General features: G+C 29.6%; 1 protein-coding gene across 1 annotated transcript in view; it reads left to right on the top strand.

Moving 5' to 3' along the window:
- The first annotated feature begins 12,752 nt into the window (after nucleotides 1-12,752).
- The window catches only part of LOC105367598 (thyroglobulin), a 21,125-nt gene continuing 11,743 nt past the window's right edge, over nucleotides 12,753-22,134 (top strand). Inside the window, exons 1-2 of the mRNA XM_011506365.1 lie at nucleotides 12,753-13,190; nucleotides 15,786-15,873. Of these exons, the coding sequence (XP_011504667.1) occupies nucleotides 12,753-13,190; nucleotides 15,786-15,873 (526 nt within the window). The remainder of the gene's footprint in view (nucleotides 13,191-15,785; nucleotides 15,874-22,134) is intronic.

The raw sequence follows: 22,134 nt of genomic DNA, 5'->3' as shown, positions 1-22,134 counted from the left end.
ACCAATAAGAAGATTAACTATTTCTTATTTTGAATAAATTAGAAATTCTATTATATTTGAGTCTGTATATTTGTTGTAATAAAATCATTTTTTAAACTTATTTTTTAGAGTTATTCGAATACGTTTAGCTTTTTTCATAAGTCCATGTCCATATTTGGTGATAAAAATAATGCATATAAATATGAAGTGTGTATAATTCGAGAAAACGAAATAGTAGAAATCCTAAGTAAATGTTGCAAAAGAAAAATATTGAACAATGAATATTTATAAGACATATTTACATTTTATAACAGCTTTTTAAAATACTTTCTTCAATAAAGAAAGTCTAGAGAGTTGTTATAAATAATACTGATTTATTAATTATAAAAATATAGTTTTGAAATTTTTCATTTACCCTATCAACATTGAATTTTTAGTTTGTTAAAATATAATCTAACTGATCAGTATAATTTATATTATTGTTAATTCATTTTTATATAATTATATAATATTTAAATTAAAAATTTAATTAATATTAAAAATATTTTGTAATGTATTCATTTGTAAAATAATTCTATATCTTATACTACACAGTTAAATATGTAAAAGAACTTTTAATGTGCATATTAATATTAAATATTCATAAAATTATTTTTATATATATAATTTTATTTTAATCAAAATATTTTATAAAAATAATTTATATGATATATTGTTTTGCATATGTTACTAGTAGAGATGTTTCCCGCGAATATGTGTAGCTTATGAAAGCATGCAGGGTAAAACTTTAATGCAGTATAATGTGTGCGTATAATGTGTGCTAGTACGAAAAGGGCGACAGAGAGGACTCTAAAATACCATACAGGTCATTAATCCAATCTATTCACAAATCGGAATTTTAGTTATGAGTGTGTTATAAAGTCTCCAATGACTGCTAACATATCTGTATAATCAGATTTTTTTTTTTTTTAATTAATACGGGGACTGGATTATCATTTTATATATTTTTTTTTATATGAAAATATCGCATAATGTACTAAGTGTTCCTTGCCACGATTTCAGTAAAAAGAGAGCCCTTACTACTTTGGTACAGATGTTTCATATTTTTCTTTAGATTACAGAATTTTTGCAATCGAATAAACCATTTTGTATTGATTTATTTTTGTTTTATGTTTTAGTTTTATTTTTCATACATTTTTATATGAACACAAACATTATGATATTGAGTAATGTATCGTAAATTACAATTATAAGTGATTTCACAATAATTAAAAATATATTTGCAAAAATACGTTATATCATACATACATTTGAAATACAAAAATACAAGTAAAGAAAAAAATTGAACAATAATGGCAAAATTATCATATCAGATATTACTTTTAGTATTAGTAGTCGTTGTAATATTAGATATTATTTAGAAAATTAAAGCAAATTATATTTTTTAAATTTGAGTATGTTGAATTATATTTTCCATTTTTAAGGGAATAATAATTTTAATCTAAAATTGAGTGAATACTAAATTAAGAATCATCATTTGAGATTAATAAAATCTCATAATATTTTTTAATATACTTTTATATAATCACCAGAAAGTAATGCATTTATTATAAATAATTTTTAATATTAAAAAATATATGTAACTATACATATTTCACTTGTATAAAATTTACTATAATATAATGTAATAAAAATAAGGTAAAATTAAAAAATATGAAATATTCACAACTTCCATATATTTAAAAGTAGTGAAATTTATTGTATTTTCTTTGATCTATCTATGTTAATATCTATGTAATTTGATATTTATCTTGTTCAAAATTCTATGAAAAATTTGAAACATCGAAGAAAAAAATACTGATAAAAAGGATATTTTATATATATATATTCATTCAAACGGCAACAGAAAAGTGAACATTTCTATGAGAGTAGCAAGTATGTTCATTGATAAATAAATTCTGAAAATTTAGAAGTGTTAATCTATATACTACATGATTATTGTCATTCCCTATATTATAACAAAATAATTTTAGCATTGCACAAAATAAATATTTTTAAAAATTAATGTTATGTATTCAATCTACTTGTATCGCCTTCTTTTTAGAATATTGATATTGTACTTTATTCCAAGTATTTAAAAGAATACTTAAGTTGTACTACTGTTTCTAGTATTTAAAAAATCGATTCTTGAGCTAAGATATACGGCATAAAGATACAGAATGTATTATAATATGACAAAAAGATTAATTTGTAGTGCATTGAGATATTTCAGTAGGTGCATCGAATTTTCATTTAATTCTATATGCGTTATTCTTAAATTATAATTAGAGCTGCTTTGTTATATTTATTATAGACTGTTAAAACATATATATAAACTGATTGAATTGCTATTTTCATTTTAGTTTTTATAGAATGTTATTGTGTTCGAGAGTGAAAAGAAAATCTCTCGAATTATATTTACTAGAAAAACTTTGAACAGCTGATAAAAGAGAATTATCGAATGGATACAAAAAACTAAGAAAATCTCGCCAAGGTTGCACGAGACTCGAAAAGGTTTGTACATGTGTGAACTTTGCCTTTCGATTGCAAACGTAGCAATTATTTTGAATGCAATAAACGACCCTTGCGAGTTAACATCAAAACCCGACTAGATTGCACGCGCTTGCTTTCCCGCGTGCAATTGTGTCCAACTCACCGCTGGATTAAATCAAGACTATTGCATCCCTGTGAGTATAAGAGTCACGCCGCTCGCATTTGCTCTGCCACGTACAATTGTGACCAACTCATTCTTGGATCAGAATTAAACTACGATATCACTGTGAGTACATTAATACACGTTATCTATTCAATTATTGTAAGCCGGCAGAAAAGCCGGCATAAGACAACCATTAGCATTATCTCACACTCTCTGACAAGAAATGTGCAGTAATTATTTACCTGTGAAATTCAACATCAATTCAACGATTTCAAAGCATCTTCTGTAGTGACACCTCCTATATAAGAAGCCGATCAAGAAATCGTATGTTCATATAAGAGTCAAGAATATTCTACAACACCCATATGTAAATTGTATATTAAATTGTATAATAAATGTATAATTAACCACCTCTCACGACTCTTGTACAGCCCCTACATCTCAATTCTTCCCGAACGTCTGCTAGTGCGGGCGGAAAACTAAGCTATTGAAGCATTGGCATTTCGAGCCAAGAATTACATCACATAATTTCCAACACATTAATATAAAAATGTTCTTCTTCTTCCATAAAACCTTCTCAAAAATTAGTTTTTTTAAGATAAATTTAGATGTATGATCACATTTTTACTTGTAAAAGTATATTGAATATATAGAAAAATATATAGATAATCTTTATTTTATGATTTTTATTATTTTTTATTAAGACTGAAATAATATAATAACAATTTTTTATCGTAGTTTCTCCTATATTTTATGATAATTTGGTTAATGCTTAATAAATTTTTATTTTTTAATATTTTTAATTAAAAATTATATTAATTTATTTTATTAATAATTTCATTATTTATTTTATTAATAAAGTAATTTATTGATAATGTTATTTATATAGTATTGAAAAATAAATAAAAATGATTTAATAGAATTATGTCGAAAGCGCATTAAATTATTTATTATTTATTAAAAATATTCATTAAATTATCACTTAATATTTTCATTATTTAATAAATTTAAATAATATTTTTATTCATTATTATATTTCATATATAATACGTATTTTTGTTACTATTAGTTACTGTAAAAAATTTAATAAATAGTCTAATAGAGAGAATAACAAAATATTGGAAATAGAATTATTTATAAATGTAGGAACTTGTAATACCTACGCAATTATAGAACTTGACAATATGCAATTGTTAAACACAGAAACATAATAAAAGATGACAAAAGGGAAATCTAATTTTATAAGTAAACCAATCTTATGTATGCAGATAGACGCACAGTTCGATTATACTTACTTTCAGACTTGCTGATGCAATTAGATTTGATAGCTACAAAAAATTGTTATAGTAACGTTACTTGTATTATTGTAAATTTTTTTTTGATAAATTTTTATTTAATATATCCGATTTATACTTTGAAATTCTAGCAATTTATGTAATAAGAGCAATTGAAATATTTTCCTTTTTATCAAAGAGCGTATTAAAATTAGCACATATTATTTATTCAAATTATACTAACATCAAATTTCCGATAAAATATTTATAAAGTAATATATTTCAGTAAGAAATGAAAAATATCACTTATTTATACTTGGTATTCAAATAGACTTACAATTATTGAATAATCATTAACTTTTAAATTACAATTGCTGCGATTAATTTAAAAGAGGGATGTCAATATTTCAACTGTATTTTGTTTGTATATAGTCAAGTGGACAATTATTTTATTTATGTTTTATATTAGAGACCATTTAAAGAACTCCGTAATATCAGCAATATTACTTCCTTTATCATTAGTTTTTATCCCTAATTCAAAAGTCATTTTATTTTACCGATTTTATTTTGGCATTGTCAAATGAAATTATTTTTGGCTTGTGATGAATCTTGATAATGATGAAATTTTCAGTGATAATGATGAAATTTTTAGTGATAATGATGAAATTTTTAGCGATAATAATGAAAATTTTCAGTGATAATGTATCAAAGGAAGAAAAGTAGAGAGGTAGATGCGCAGAGATTGGAATGAGCGAGTTTGCTTCGGTTCTGCCATCACTTACGTCGTATTTTAATCCATAAATAATTTATGACGGAATCGTTATGGCGTTGTCATGTATGCATGTACTCCTGGATTGTAAAGGTTGGCGTGGATATACATTCGCAAGTATGCAGTTTTAAAATATGTCCAAAATATATTGATATATGATCCTAATTTGAAAATTACGTACTATTTAGTAATATAAAAATCAAAAACTTTCAAAAAGTTTAATACGAACCCTTGTATAATTTTATTAGATATAGAAACAAATTTATTTATAGAAAAATATTTTATATATTAGAGACAAAAATAAGCATAAACTTTTATTTTAAGAAGCTATCATCAGAGGTTTATGTTTTGTTTTATTAGAAATAACTAATCAAACTCATATATATATTCGTTTTTTTCTCTTTTACTCTGATCTGTTTTGTAACAATAACTTTGAACAACTTTCATACTTTTCCTTATAGTTGATAAGCGATTTTAATTCATTAATTGAATTTTCCGAATTCAATTATTCATGGTATTTTAGTCCTTATTTTTGCACCTAACATTTCATGTTGGTTAGTACCTCTGTCTTCATTCCATCCACGTAAATATTCAAAACTGTAATCTATTTTTCACTATTCTACCGCATGGAAATACAAAAGTCAGACTATGCATTTCACCACATTTTGAGCTGAACAAAAATATTTCGAAATAATAAAATGTTACAGATTGAATAAAAAGGGCATTTACTGAGCCTTACATATGTCTATTCTCGTTATTGAAAAATTTGATTGGAGGTAGAAAACGGATTTTATGGTAGGTTATCTATCACGATATATATATATATATATATATATTAGTTAGACTTATTAATTGATTTTTCAGAATTCTTTGTCAGAATTTACGTATTTTTCTTATGCCAGTAGGAGTAATAAAGACGTTGTGTAAATTAATAACCATACCTTTTTTGTTTATAGGTATAGCAGTTCAAAGCAAGGCAATTTGATGTGTTAAAGATGTGTCAAATGCCGAATAATCGTAGAATTGCCCACACTGTTATGTGGGTGATACCGATATGGTTTCTTATCCTATTAGCGTGGACACCTGTATTAAGTAATGCTGTCGGTATGTTATACTTTCTATTTTATTTTATTCATAAATTTTCTTCCATGTCGCCCTTATGTTGCAAGATGCATTATTTTACTCATTGGCATTATTCGAGATTGAAAAGAAAATCTTTCAACAGCTGATAAAAGAGAATTATCGAACGGATACACAAAACTAAGAAATTTTCGCCAAGGTTGCGTGAGACTCGAAAAGGTTTGTACATCTGTGAACTCGTAAACAGCCATTTATTGCCTTTCGTACTACAGACGTAGTAATTGTTTTGAATGCAATGAAGACCCTTGCGACTTACCATCAAAACCCGGCTAGCCTGTTTACGCGATAATAATTTATAGAGTAAGATATTTGAAAACAATCAAGTGAAAAACATTTCCTAAAATCTATTGCAACCTGAAACTCGGCACGTGCGACGTTCGGCAATCTTCGCCGCACGTGTGCCTTCAATACCATCAGCAAGCATGCTTTGTCGTCAAGTACGACAAATGTTGCTGCTTGCATAGGCCAAGTGAAGACGCTTGCCCAAAAATCGCCCCCACCACGATGAGTCCCGGAGAGGGGCAAATCTTTCACTTCACGCATTGCCGACAGAGATACCCCTTTGAAATTCTCATTGTCTAAGCCTAATTTCTAATGAAGTGTGAAAAGGGCGTGCAGATTCATCAAAAGCGGTGTGCCCTGATTGGAAAACTAAGACCAGAAGCTGAGTGAAGACTCATGGCAAGAGGCCTTAAAGATGGGAACAAGGCAGCGAAAAGTCGCTGTCCGCGGGGGACAATTGGAACACGCTGTCCGCGTGGGCAGCCAAGGGCTGTGGACAGCCAAATACTGTTTCGTAAAAAAGGGCTCGCGTGGGCAGTCAAGAGTTATCTTAAGGAAAGTCAAGTAATAGAAACTAATTGTCCATAGAAGCCAAGTCTAAAGATCATTCAACGTAGAAATAAGTGTTAGTAATTCAGAACAAGACTACTGCATCATGGTGAGTATAAGAGTCACGTCGCACACATTTGCTCTTCCGCGTGCAGTTGTGACCAACTCATTCTTGGATCAGAATTAAACTACGATATCGCTGTGAGTACATTAATACACGTTATCTATTTAATTATTGTAAGCCGGCAGCAAAACCGGCATAAGACAACCATTAGCATTATCTCACACTCTCTGACAAGAAGTGTGCAGTAATTATTTACCTGTGCAATTCAACATCAATTCAATGATTTCAAAGGATCTTGTGTAGTGACTCCTCCTATATAAGAAGCCGATCAGGAAATCGTATCTTCATAAAGATTTAAGAAGATTCTACAACACCTGTTCGAGAATGCGAGACCTTTTTTCAATGCAATAAAACATCTGGCAAGTAACATCGTAAAATTTGTATTTAGATTTCAAAACTTTCTTGTTCGCATTTATCAAGCACTAGTGTCATAAAACATCTGGAAAAACAATACAATAAACACGGGAAAAACCCATAGTTAGACATCCGCATTTTTGTTCCGCTCGGTAATTACTTCAAGCATTACTGCAAGCGGACCTTCCATTCCCCTTCCCGTTGTCTACAAGTTGTAATGCTGTCGCCACATGGGTCAGCGAAGCCCCCCCTCCCCTTCCGCTGCCCACAAGCTGTCGTATGCGGCAGCAGCAACGAGAGGTCTTCTTGTAATGAAGACCAAGAGACGACTAGGCCCTTAATTAACTCTGAAGCCACAAGAGGCGCTGTCCTCGCACTGTAAGGGAGGAGTTTCTGATTGGACGAAAAATAAGGAAGGGGTTCAAGTCAAATTCATGGTCAGCAAATGTATTTAAGGGGCGCATTTTTCAATACTCATCACTCTTGATATTCCACTCTTGATATTCTACTCTTGAAATTACACTCTTGATATTCCACTCTTGAGATTACACTCTTGATAGTACTTTTAATATACCGCTCGAGATAACTCTCGATAGTACGCCCTCGATATAGTATATTCTTTATATAGTTCATATTCAGTTAAGTGTCTAGTGAAAGTCCATTAATGCTGTTACGGGAACAGTAGTTACAAGTCCTGAAGGAACGACGACATACATCGTATGTCCATTAACGCAGTTCAAGATACTGTCGTTACATGTTCAAAAGGAGCGACGACTTCCACTTCTTCGGATTGTCCATTAACGCCGTTCAAGCAACAGTAGTTACACGTCTCAGAAGAACGACGACATAAACCCGTATGTCCACTAACACAGTTCAAGAAATTGTCTTCACATGTTCAAAGGGAGCGACGACAATCCGTATATAAGAGTCCGGAGACGAGTCAAGGATTAGTCTTCGTAAGTAGTATTATTACTACAATAATTACATATATTTGAGATTCAGAGTATTACATCCACAAGCAAAAACTAAAGGCGAAGAAGCTCCTCCTAGAGCGATAGTGCGGAATAGATTCCAGTACGCGTCGTCAAGTTCGTGCCCGCAAAAGGGGCGTCTGTTTCGGTAACCTTTACCTTAGTTCAAATTCGGAAGCTTATGAAACCGTAAGCACCAAAAAGCACAACTGTCGACGAATCAAGTTTCGCGCCACTCTACGGTAACTTTCAGTCATTACGCTGGATTCATAACGTCAACCACACACGTGCTCATTCCCACAACGCTAGTGTCGACGAACGAAAACTTCGCGCCATTCGACATTCATATTCACCAATCAAGCTGCATAGATTCCTATACGTTTGCCTCCGCAAACACATTAATTCAACCCAAGAGTTGGTCTACAATTAATAATAGTAATACTAGTCAAACTTGTCATCAATAAATAAAAGAATAAAAGATAAATACTTCAGCCACATTTATATTGTACTATTATAATATCCCTTCCACTTGTGACCTTTCATCGTTACCACACAACACCCGTGGTCTCTGAGTTGTCAACGGCATCAATTTGTATCCGTCGAACCGACCTTGATAAAACAAGCCGGAACGGCGAATACATTTTGTACAACACCCACATGTAAATTGTGTAATAAATTGTATAATAAATTAACCACCTCTCACGACTCCTGTACAGCCCCTATATCTCAATCCTTCCCGAACGTTTGCTAGTGCGGGCGGAAAACTAAGCTATTGAAGCATTGGCAGTTCGAGGCAAGAATTACATCACTATAATTTCGAACAGGCATACATACATTTATAATTTATTTTTAATTACATATAAATATTAACATATTTTTATGGCTAATTTCAAATAAATTTATCTTTAAAATATATAATTATTTGTATAGAAAATTTAAAATTAACTTTAGAATGATATTGAACTAAATTTTAATTGGTTAGGAAATATTTTTCGGTCGATCTCAATATCGTGCATATACTATGTATATTTTTGTGTGCGCCTGTGAATGACTTTGAATTATAAACGTATTTATGATTTTGTTTTCACCAATAAATTTTATTATTAATTTAAAATAATAAGCAAATGTAAACTATTGTCTAAAGCCTAAACATTAAAATAAAATTACTTGTAATTTATAAATTATAAAAATTTCATACAGCTCGTTTATGGATTATTATGTTATAGAATCATTTTATAGATATAACTAGTATTGTATTTTTATTAAAAGAAAATATTTTTCATATGTGATTCATTGAATTTATTTTTCAAAGTTTTTAATAATTTATAATTTAGTGAATTATATAGAACTACAATAAACATAATTATTAAATATAAAGGTAAAATTTAAAAATATACAATTACTGCAATTACCCTAACTACAAAAATAGAATAATTACTGTAATTTTAATTCTTAGTAAAACTTTGAAATTAAAAATTTTTTTATTATATTAATTACTCCACTAGTTCAAACATTTTTGTTACATTATATCATTGTGTATTAATGTATGTTTGATCATTTCCTCTAAAACTATGTAATATTTTGTACATATTTCCAAAGAAATAATTTATTCAGGACACTTTTAAAAATAAAATTCAAATGTCTTATAATTTCATTTAAAAAATTATATTCAGAAAAAAAGCTTTACCTTCTGATTTAAATTAAATATTGATAGATATTATTAATAATATAAATATTAATAGATATTATTGAAACATTTTTTAATCTGTAAAGAGATATTTATTTTTTATTTTAATTAAGAATCTTTCAAAATTTGTAAAAATTACATTATTATTTTGTTTTTACATAATAATCCATTTTTTTAGTGAATTAATTTTTTACACTTAATAAAATAAATTTTAATGGAATTAGAACATCCTTCGAATTATAATGGACTTAGAACATTATTTTTTATCTTAAAATAAAAATTTATGTTTATATAAAAAAATATAAAATCTAATATATTGAATATAAATATCTGAATAACCCTTAATTTTATGATATAAGAAACCTACAAATTTTTTTTTTAATTTATTGAAACTTTTTAAATTGAAATTATATTTTCACATCTACATTTACAAAAGAGATACTGTAATGTAAAAATCTATCCATTAATAGAGCTTAAAATTCATTTAAAAAACCGATAGATATTTATCAAATAAAATATCTAGAATTAATTTGACTTAATTTGACATATTACGATAAAGAAATTTTGTATAACCTACAAAATTCATTTATTAAATGCAAAGTTAAAAGTGAAACCAACTTTTGAAATTAAGTTTGTATTCTATTATAGTACCTCCGCTGTGTGGGAGTAATTTTAAATAATCGGTCAATAAAGTAAATGATATTTTGGCTAAAATATACAAAATTAAAATAAAACTGCTAATATACAGTTGTAGTAAAAGATGGCAGAATTTCATAATAGTTTAACCAAAATTATTTAGAATAGTAAATCACTGAGGAAAAAAGTTGTTCCAATAAATAATTACGATTTGTTATAATAATCGTTTAAGGTATTAATTTTGTTTGTATAGTTAAATCAACGGTGCTAAAATTTTGGGAGATCGACGTTATGTATTTGTATGAAAATAATTCTCCTGTAATCTCTCTTCACATTATGAAATTGTTAAGGTGAAAGATCAGGATATCAAATTATTATTTTTATGAATAATGAATAAATAATGATTATTATTAACAAAAATAGAAAAAAAAGAGAGACATCGTATATATATATATATACATCGTATATAAATGAAAACAAATGTAAGCCTAAAATACAAATTTTTTAATGTGTACTACAGTGATATATACTTCCTTAGTTTGTAGAACAGGATAAGAACTTAATGTAGGAAGTGTGGCAATAGGATGTACGAAACCGTTATGTGGATTCCAGGGTATTTTTATTATTTCCAGTGATTGCGCGTTGCGTGACCTCTCTCTTTTGTTTTTTTTATTCTTCCGGTAATTTACGTGTTTGTTGATATTCGGTCGATTGTACTAAATATAGTCTTTTCAGGCGCATTATCGTCGTTTTTTGACAGTACTTCTTTTAGTGATTTTTCTGTGCTAAGAGAATACACTAAATTCCAAATTCAATCTTGTTACTCTCTTTTATTTGCTTTGATGATGCAATTATTTTTATATTTCACGTGTGATTTATTTATGTGTATCTAAATATTTTCCCATTGTATGCTTATTTTTACTATTGACTGTGCGAAGCATCTTAAGTTATTGTTGATAGTAAATCATGCTATTATATGTGGCAAATCAATTCTTAGAACTCATTTGTATCTACATTGCATGAGAAATTTAATATGCTTTAGAATTAAAGATATACTGTCTATATATTGATAAGATTATCGAGGTTTTCGTAAAATTTAAATGCTAAAAATATATAATTTTTTATTTATATCTAAATTGTTGTCTGATCGATTATAAAGTAAATTTATTAACTAAACTAAATAATGGCAAATTTTAATTACTTAAAATCACATGGATTTTACCCTTATTATTTATAAATTTGTTATTATTAATACATTTCAATTAATTAAGCATTATTTCATCATATTAATTATAATTTTACATCAAACATTTGAATTGATTATAATATTTTCAAAATAATATAAAAAAATATAACAAATGACGTATATATACGCCGTTAAACAATAGGAATAATATAACTTGAAATATTTTCCAAATTTAGTTCATTGGTATTTTTTGATTGATTTATCGATTCGAAATTTAAATAATTTTTTTTTTTACTATTTTGTGTAATAAATGTCCAATTAAAATTTATTGGAATTCTAATACGCTTCTGTAATCATATTTGATTCCGGAATATTCATAATTATTTATTTTAGTAATAACATCAAATATTAACATATTATATGGAATAAAAAATAGCTATTCAATATAATTTACTAATTATTATATATTTAATTTTATAAAACAATACTTAGGTTTTTTATATTATCATACGAATAATCATAAGAAAATATTATAAATTTGAATCAGCATAATTCATTTTTTTAAAAATGTGACTTATTTATTAATATTTAAATTCATATTCATGCTTAGATATATTTATATAGAAATCGCTGTTACCTACTGTATTTAATTAGGTATAATGTCTTATTTATTTTTTTATTTTTATTAATTTATGAATATGCCTATTTTATGATAAGTACGTATTATAAATAATAAAAGTGTACTTGAAATACATTAATTGGTATTTTTTAATATTAAACTGTTTTATATATTTACAGTCTAATAATAGTAGACAATATGTAATAAGTAAATACACCTCTATACTCGATGTACAGTTCAATATCAATGTTTAAATTTTAATAAGTTATGACATCTGGAAATTTCAAATTACTTAAATTTTCTAAATATAAATTATTATTTGCATTACTTATAGTCTTTTTTGCCAACTTTTTTCATTCCACTTGTTATGATTAGCATTTAAATATAATTGTATAAATCTATCGTTATTGCTTGGGTGCTTCAGAAACCATCGACAGTTTTTGGGGTATTTAGTAATAAATCATCAGAAATACTTCTACTTATAGTGATGGCAGTAGAAAATAGAATAGTCAAATCAGTTGGCCGCTGTCCAACGTACGGCCAGCAGAATATTTGTCCAGCTCGGTCAGTAACCTGTAACTTGGATAACATGTGTCAGGCACCTCTCGAACGTTGCTGCACAACGGCCTGCGGTATGCGCTGCGTAACTGGAGAATTAACAGATTGTGAACAACTGGACTTGGCCGCTTTGCGACACTCTAGAGCTAATGGCCTGTCCCAATTTGCGCCGCGTTGTAACAACATTACCGGAGAGTTTGATCGGGTTCAGTGCGGTCCAATTGCGGATCCTGTTTGTTGGTGTGTCGAGGAGTTTGGTGGCGAGATTGCTGGAACGAGAGCCAGCGAGAGACGTTTTGTTGATTGTGATCATCCAAGGATCTGCCCAGCACATATTTGTCGGATGCTCTGTCCTTTCGGCTTTGAGGTTAGACTTCTTTTTATTCTTTTGTCTTTCTCTTAATCCCCTCCTTTTATCTAACAGTATTTTAAAATCTTTTACTCGACATCTAGCAATTCTTTAATTTTACTGCGTGTGTTTGTTGTTATTATTATCGCGCCTGATAATATTGTTTAAGCAGAAATATGTTAATTTTACGGACGAATGTTTAAAAAGCAATTAAAAAATAGATGATATATAGAAAATGGTTTTTATAAACTTTCTGTGCATACAAATATTATTTTATCGTATATTTGAATAAATATGAAACTTTTCATGTGAAATAACAAAGTCTATTTAAGAGTCTAACAAGTCTATTTAAATAACAAAGTGAAATTAAAATCTACTAAATCGAGACTATTAAATCTTATTTATTTCAAGTATTTTTTCATGTAGTTTTCAAATTCACTTATACATTGAGCTAAGCGACTAGGATTCAGTATACACAAAATTTAAAGTTTAATAAATATCAAATATTAAAATATAATTATTCAAATACTAATTTTTTCTTCAAATTGATTCAATATATATGAATAAAATTTATTAACATTAGAACTAAATTACAATAATATCAATATATAAATATATCACGAGTTATAAATATTTTCTATTCCATTATTTAACTACTTTTAATGTTATCGAGGAGTTTAAAATTCTAGATATATTTGATGAAGATTTGGAATAAATTAAAATTCTGTTGTTGATACTGAAATTTCATGTAATGATATAATTTATTTTAATTGCAAATAATTAGCCAAAAAATTAGTTTATCTTATGTATTCATATACAATTATTTATTTAAATAAACAATATTTTTAAAACAGTAATTTGAAAATCAAATATTTGAATAATGTATAGTATGATTTATGTCCATTATTTTTTATTATGTTCATTTTAAATTAAAATTTTTTATATTTAAATTCTTTTATATTTAAATTTTTATTTTGTATAAATTGTTTATATATTTTTTATTTGTATATTTTATTTTATATATTTTATTTATGTAAAATTTAAATTTAAATATTTATATTTAAATTCATTATGATTTAAAAATAGAAATATAAATAAATGTGTACAAATAAGATAAAATAAAAAATATTAGTTTGATACTTTAAGTAATCTATAAATCTTTCCGTCAGATTTCAAATTCTGACATTAAATAAGTCGCATATCCACATTTTTGTAGACTCTTTTTAGTACTTAATTTTATCTTTTTAGGAAACGGCTCTTACAGTTATTTAAAAAAATTATTTTTATTTTAAATGTTCATTTTTTAAATTTTTAAACTTTTCCATATTTAAATTTACAATTTTCTATAATCATTAACAAAATTAATAAAAATAAATGAAAGTTAATAAAAATGAAAAAATATCTTAATGAAATGGAAATTTACGTATTAAAAGTCATATTATTATAAAAAAATATTTATTTGCACGTTATAAATCGAAGTTTTATGATAATAAAATTAATGAAATATATGTTTTTTTATCGACAAAAATATTTTATAGAAAATACTGTTCAGAAAATAATTCCACAAATCTGACTCGTCAGCCAAACGTGCAAAAATCAACTTAGAACAGAAAACCCACTAGATGTTGTATGGGATTGCTGGGCAAATAAAGGGTTAATGCACCGATTCAATAATTAACACATATCTTTATTATTGCTGTTTATTTCATTTATTTTACTTTATTTCCAAGTGGGAATCATTAACCATGGTGAAATTACAAATGACCTTTATATTTCTTAATAATATTGTGGTGTTGATATATATCTGTTTATTGGAGAACTAGAGGATAATCAATTTCTTATTCTCGGCATATAACTGGGGAGATTATGATTTACTCTAAAAATAAATAGGTTATAATCTATTGAATATTATCACTTTGAGGTTATGGTGATTGTAGCGCTGTTTTTCGAACATTACAATATTATTGTTTCAACTCAACACGTGTGCAGTTGCCTCTAAATATGGGTCGTATAAGAGCCTAAATAGAGGAATTGAAAGGCCACTGTAGCGTCTGTAGCTGGTCTTGTCCTAGAGTATGTCTGGGAAGCTTCGATAGTCGGACCTTAATCCGTTCGTTTTCTACGTAAGCCGAGAAATCAAGAATCAATACTAGCTGTAAGGTCTTACTTGCAGTGTATCGTGAATTTTCCAGTCTCTCTTAGTTGGCTTGATGTGAAGTTCCCTTGTAATATTGCAACTCTTAAGTTCTTCCTTGTCTCCAAGTGAGATTACAAGTGGTCTGGTCCTATGCAATATAGTCTTGATGAGATCAATTTCAACTGTATACTAATTCACAATCGTAGAAAGAACTTCTTCTTTTATTAATTAACCAATCAGAGGTTGATCTTGGGCAGCACAATAGATTATGCACGCCTTCATTTCCACTTCCTTCCGGGCTCAGACCCGAATATGCTAATCGGGAAAGTGTCGGAAGTGGGGAGCCTTTACTATTGGTCACCTCTCCTTGGTCGCCTCTCCCTTCTTTGGGACTTGGATAGATGAAGGGTCCTCTTGGACGTGGTCGATTTTCCGATGCGATCGACTAGATGCGGCGTAGTTAAGAACAATGTAAGCATTGTCTTAAGAAGCCGAGTGCGCACGTACGCCTATTGCTTGTTGTTACACGTGCGGGGTTTTGGATTGCAGTGAAATTTAGGAAATGTTTTGTACTCGATGCTTTACGCATATCTGATATTCGTTCTGAATCTACTTTGGGGTTCTCCCGGCAATAAACCCATTAAGTTCTACTGCACTGGGAGCATGAACACGTTTTGCTAGAGTTTTCCAGATGTTTTATGACACTAGTGCTAAATAATTATGAGCGGGAAAGTTTTGAAGTCTTAAATACAATTTTCACGATATTACTTGCCAGATGTTTTATTGCATTAAAAAAGAGAGTCTCTCATTCTCAAACAAATACAATATTTGTAAATTTATTTTTAACAATTATTTTAATGTATGTATTTTTTCGTTTAACGTTTCAAATTTTAAATAACATAGTGATTTTATAATTTTATAAAACAAACTTTTCTATTATATGTGTAAATTTTTGTATTTGTACAAAATGTATTCGCCGTTCCGGCTTGTGTTACCAAGGCCGGTTCGAAGGATACAAATTGATGCCGTTGACAACTCAGAGACCACAGGTGTTTTGTGATAGCAATGAAAGGTTACAAGTGGAACGGATATTATAATAATACAATATAAATATGGCTGATATATGCTGTTTATTCTGTTAATTATTTTGATGACAAGGCTTGACTAGTATTACTATTATTAATTATTGAATTAACTCTTGGAGTGGATTAATGTGTTTGCGGTGGCTCACTTATGCAGCGAGATGGTTGAATTTGGGCGCAGAATGGCGCGAAGTTTGATTCGTTGACACTCGCGCTGTTTAGATGAGCACGTGTGTAATTGAGGTTATAGTTGTTATGTAGCGCAACACATATAACTGTTGTTACTTGAGATATATACTCGTATCGTAGCAAACATACCTTGTCTTGATATTGGCGTACTGCAATAAATTCAGATGGAAGTAAGAGTTTAAAGGGCTTTTACCTCATGAAGCATACTGCTACTTGTTGTGTCACCTGCGAGCGTTGAATGGCACGCTGTGAATTCATAAGCGTTAGACTTTGAACTAAGGTGAGGGTAAGGCCGGCAAGTCTCGCATCAGTTGATGCGACCTTGACGACGAGCTTGGAATTATTCTGCACTGTCTCTCTGGTGAGAGCCTCTTCTTCTTTGGTTGATTGTGGATGACGTATTCTGAATCTTAAGTTTTATTTGATTATGTAGTGGTGCTACTACTTACGAAGACTAGTCGTTGATTTGTTTTCGGACTCTGATAGGTGATTTGTTTTCGACCCTTCTGAACAACAACAGTTTCTTGAACTACGTTAATGGACATACGGAGATATGTCGTCGTTCTTTTAGGTCGTGTAACGACTGTTACCTTGAACTGCGTTAATGGACGAATCCGATAAGTGGATTCTTCGATCCTTTTCAACTTGTAACGACGGTTACTTGAACTGCGTTAATGGACTTCCACTTGACAGTTATTTGAATAAGTACTGTATCGAGAGTGTTTGAATCTTGAAAAATGCGCCCCTTAAATACATTTGCTGACCATGAAATTCACTTGAACCCCTTCTCTTAATTTTCGTCCAATCAGAAACTCCTCCCTTACAGAGCGAGGGTAGCGCCTCTTTTGGCTTCATAGTTAATTAAGGGCGTAGTCGTCTCTTGGTCTTCATGGCAAGAAGAGCTCTTGTTGCCGCTGACGCATCTGGCGACAGCGTGACAACTTGTTGACAGCTGGAAGGGGGGTCGTTCGCTAGTACATACTGCTTGGAGTAGTTATCGAGCGGAGTGAATTCGTACATATACCTAATAAGTGGGTTTTTCCCGTGTTTATTGTATTGTTTTTCCAGATATTTTATGACACTATTGCTAGATGGTTGCGAGCAAGAAAGTTTTGAAATCTAAACACAATTTTACGATGTTGTTTTGCCAGATGTTATATTGCAATGAAAAAGGTCTCGCAAACTCGAACAGTATATTTTTTGCATTATTATTTGAATATTTATATATTTAATTTTCATTTTTACTGCAAATGAATTTTATATTTTTAAATAATTTTTATTTTAAAAGTTTTTTATTTATTTAAAACACTTTTTTATCTTCGACAGTTTGGAAAAGTATTTCTTAAAATTTATTTTTTAATTTCTTTAAAAATAGTAATATATTAGAAAAACATACTATATTTTTTACGAATAAAATCGTTCTAATATTTTAGAATAGTTGAAATTTCAAAAATTAATTTTTTTTTATATTCACTGATATGACAATAATAAATTATTATGAATTTAATTATAAATTAATAAATAATAAATTATAAATTTAATAAATAAATTGGTATGAGTTACTGTTTATTGTAATATTAAAAATTATTTTATATTAACTTCATGTATGAAGCTGTCATTATTTTTAATGTAAGTCGTTGTAATTTAAATAAATTTAGGTCAATCCAATGGGATAGCTAATTTAAACGATGTAATTGTAGAAAATTCATTATTAAAATTTTTGATTGTATATGTTATTAATGATAATTTACAATAATAGTTGTTGTTTTTTAATCAGTGTTAATATCTTTAAAACATCAATACAAATATATTGGTACAAATTATGGCAATTTATGATATTCGTTAACATTTATATTAATAAATTTTTATGTTCATGATAATTATTTGAAATATTGAGTACGTTCAAATTTGAACTTATTTATTTTCCCCATATAATATACATTTTAATCTATACATTACGTAGTGATTGTATATATATATATGTATTATGTGCATGCGCGCGTGTGTGTGTTTACGATTATGCCCATATGCCCGTTGGCAGATGTATTTCTATGATTATTTTTGTTTTGCTACAATCTTTTTAAATTCTAGGATATACTAAAAGTATTGTTCAGGATTGGAGCAACGTCGAAAAATTTAAAAATGGGAAAAGTACAAGCTCTCGGACCCTTAGGTTTGTAAACATTGATTCTGTGAATTCTCAAATAGTTTACGCCTTATTGCCTAGCGGTCTACAATATTTCCGAATAGCAACGACGATTGACAATTCTCAAACCTTCCAAGTCAGTATCCTTCTAGACTTCTCGAATATTCTGTAGCTTCGTTCTGACGTCATCAAGACTTTCGGCCTAACAACAAGCTCGAGCGTTGCTGCTAGCGTTGCAAGCTGCCACGCTAATATTTAAGAGCAACTCGCTACGCACCGGTGCTCACTGTACATTGAGCATTTAATTAGTCATCAGTTATTGCTCAGTATATTTTTACCAATCGTTCGCATCTGCTATCATTCATTAGCATTTCTCAGTCAATCAATTGTCAGTTATTAACACAGCCACATACCAGAGATTAATTATAATATACGTACATAACTTGCCAACTATAACTTAATAATCTAAGCCAACAGTGACGCCATAAAAAATCATAATTCTTTAAGTATTATATTCAAACAGACACGAGTGCTAAGTGTAATTCAAGAGTGAATATTAATTGAAGCGCAACACCAATACTTTATCACCAAAACTAAGGAAGACAAAGCCATTACCGTGAAGCTAATAAAAGCAGAAATTACATAGCAAAGGCGCACAAGTGACAGCTTAGAGCGTGTCTAGTAAGGCAGAAATCAGTTCCGAAGATCCCGCGAACGGTCGCAGTTGAAACCATTCGCTCGGCTTTAAGAAGCAATTATTAGATAGTCACCAACACGTGGCACTACTCAAGGAAGTATAGAGATTTACACCTTATGCTGCTGCGAGTAGTGAATGTCATCATCCCGTAATGAACACTGAAGGAATTTTACAGATTTCAACACCACTTATAATCATATCATCGTAGTTCAAAAATACATAGAAAACCAAGATAAGCTGTGCGTTGAATTGGATTAATGCGCCTTTCTTCTCAAATTTGCCTCCTCCCCCCCCCCCCCGTATAACCGGGGGGTTTTATAGTCTGATTCCAGACATTTTGGTCCTTCGAGCCGGATAAGTGGAAGTCAGTGCATTTCTTCAATACTACTACAGCAGGAAAGAAGCACAGCCATACTCATTACACATTGCAATTATATGGAATCAAAATATTTGAGTCATAACTCATGTCTTCTCTTCGATACTGTAAGTACCTCACTGTTATTTTCTCTCTATTACCACAAGATGCCAAACCAAGAAAAAAGGAAGTTTCAGAGTCATCAACGCCAAACCAAAACTCATGACTCCCAGCACCACCAAGGAAAAATCATCAATGAGACACATTACAAGTGCATAATATACTATAAGATTAACTATTACTTCTAAGAAGGAAGATGAGTCATATTTATAAGTTATACTATTATTTGTAGGAGAAACTTCCTGAATTTGAATTTATGTCAAAGGTAAGAGATCTAGACCCACCCATGCGGTGGTCTGATAAGCTGTCTGATAAGCTTCAATCCAAGTAGCACTTATCAACTATTTACAGAATTATTCATATCATTCAGAGATCAAACCTCTTATTCTAGAGAAGACATCAAATTTATGAAACTACCGTCTTGTTCAGTCTTGATATGCTTCAGGTCGTCAGTAAGGGAAGCGAGAGTTATGGCCAATATCTCATAGAGGGAAATTACAAATTAAGAGCTATAACCATTCATGGAATGGACAACATTAGATTTGAAAGCTGCAAAAAGGGGAATATTCGACACACCTCTCCATGGTGTCGTCTGATCGATGATAGCTACTATTCTGACCTAAAAGTGGCTAATATAGCTCTAATAGTTGCATATTCAGCAGCTATCTCATCTCATGACTTCAAACATTCAGGAATTTGGCAATCTCAATTGGCAAAAGATTTTAGTGATAGAAAAATTAATTTAGGGACAAGAGAAATAAGTTTATTCATGGCTAAAGAGTCAAATTCCAGAAGATGAGACATTCAAGACACTGATAACTACCTCTAACGAAAATACAAACAGATACATGCTCATTCATACCTCCACATAGCCTTTTAATCCAGTCGAGTCTGTTAAGGTGATCTTGGATATTCCTGACTGTTTAGACATTCCAGAAAAGAAGGAATCAAGCAATCATTTTTTATAAGTAGTATCTCATCTGCTGAAGGGATTAAATATTGGTAATGCTTTATACAAAAAGTAATCCTGATTCACAACCGAAATCAGGAGATCAATATATATCATAGATTTATTTGTATATAATAGTCAATTTGTATGTAATAATAAAAAGTGGTCACGTTTTAAATTAAATAAGATAAAAATGGTTTAAAAGTCATATTTCCATAAGTACATAAATAAAATAAATTTAAAAACAATAAAACAAATTAGTGCTTCTGCATGTTATCTGAAAATAAAAAATCAAATTGTGAATAATTATAAGCTTTACGTAAATAAATTGTGGTCGCAATAAGCATTTTTTTAAAACAAATCATATATGTAGGTTTAAGAAAAATTCTGACGAATTTTCGTTTCGCGATCATAAAATACGGAAATTGAATCCGAAGCTTATTGTTAATTAAATTTAAGGTACTTGAACTATTATCTTTTTATTATAATATTATATAGAATTCAAACTTTTAATGCTTCATTAGTATATTTTACCTAATTGGTAAGCTATTTGATAAAAGAAATAAAGAATAGAAATATAAAAGAAATATAGTCAATTTTTTGGTTATTATTATCATTATATAAATATTGATATCATTAAACTATTGAATTAAAATTAAATTAATAAATTATAAATTATAAATGGTTTTTGTTCAAAAATTAAATCCACTAATCTGGTTCGTCAACCAAACGTATATAACTACCTAAGAAACCACTAGATGTTGTGTAGAAGAATGCGTGGGCAAATGGAAAGATTAATGCACTAATTCAATAATTAACATATATAATTCTTAATGCTGTTTATACCATTTAATTTAAATTGGTAATGATGATTTATTAAAAAAGGATAGGTGTTCGGGATTGAAGCAGTCCCATGAATTTCAAACAAAAGACAGGTCATTTACGCAGTCCGGCGTACCGCATGTGCGCCTAGACTGACCGCGCGTGCAGCAAGGCTGGCCACCACGTGCGCCTAGGCTGATCCGCACGTGCGGACCGAGGCGGGCACTCGAGAAAATGTTTACAAACAAAACTCGGCAAGTCCGAGCAAGTTTACGATTTGAAATATTATTTACTGCCAGCACTCACAAAAAAGGGACGCCTTCGAAACTTCTAGAAGCTTCGTTTTCTCACGCCAAAGGAAAATTTCTGGAAGGGACGCGCATCGACACTGTTGCCGGCGCTGAAGACGCCGCATGCACATTTAAGCGCAACGCGCCATGAGGCGACCCTCATTCGTAAAATCAG

Source organism: Ceratosolen solmsi, unplaced genomic scaffold (assembly GCF_000503995.2).
Source record: "Ceratosolen solmsi marchali unplaced genomic scaffold, CerSol_1.0 scaffold7, whole genome shotgun sequence".
Classification (NCBI taxonomy): Eukaryota; Metazoa; Arthropoda; class Insecta; order Hymenoptera; family Agaonidae; genus Ceratosolen; species Ceratosolen solmsi.
Note: the sequence above shows the minus strand (reverse complement) of the source record. Positions and strands in the feature narration are given on the sequence as shown.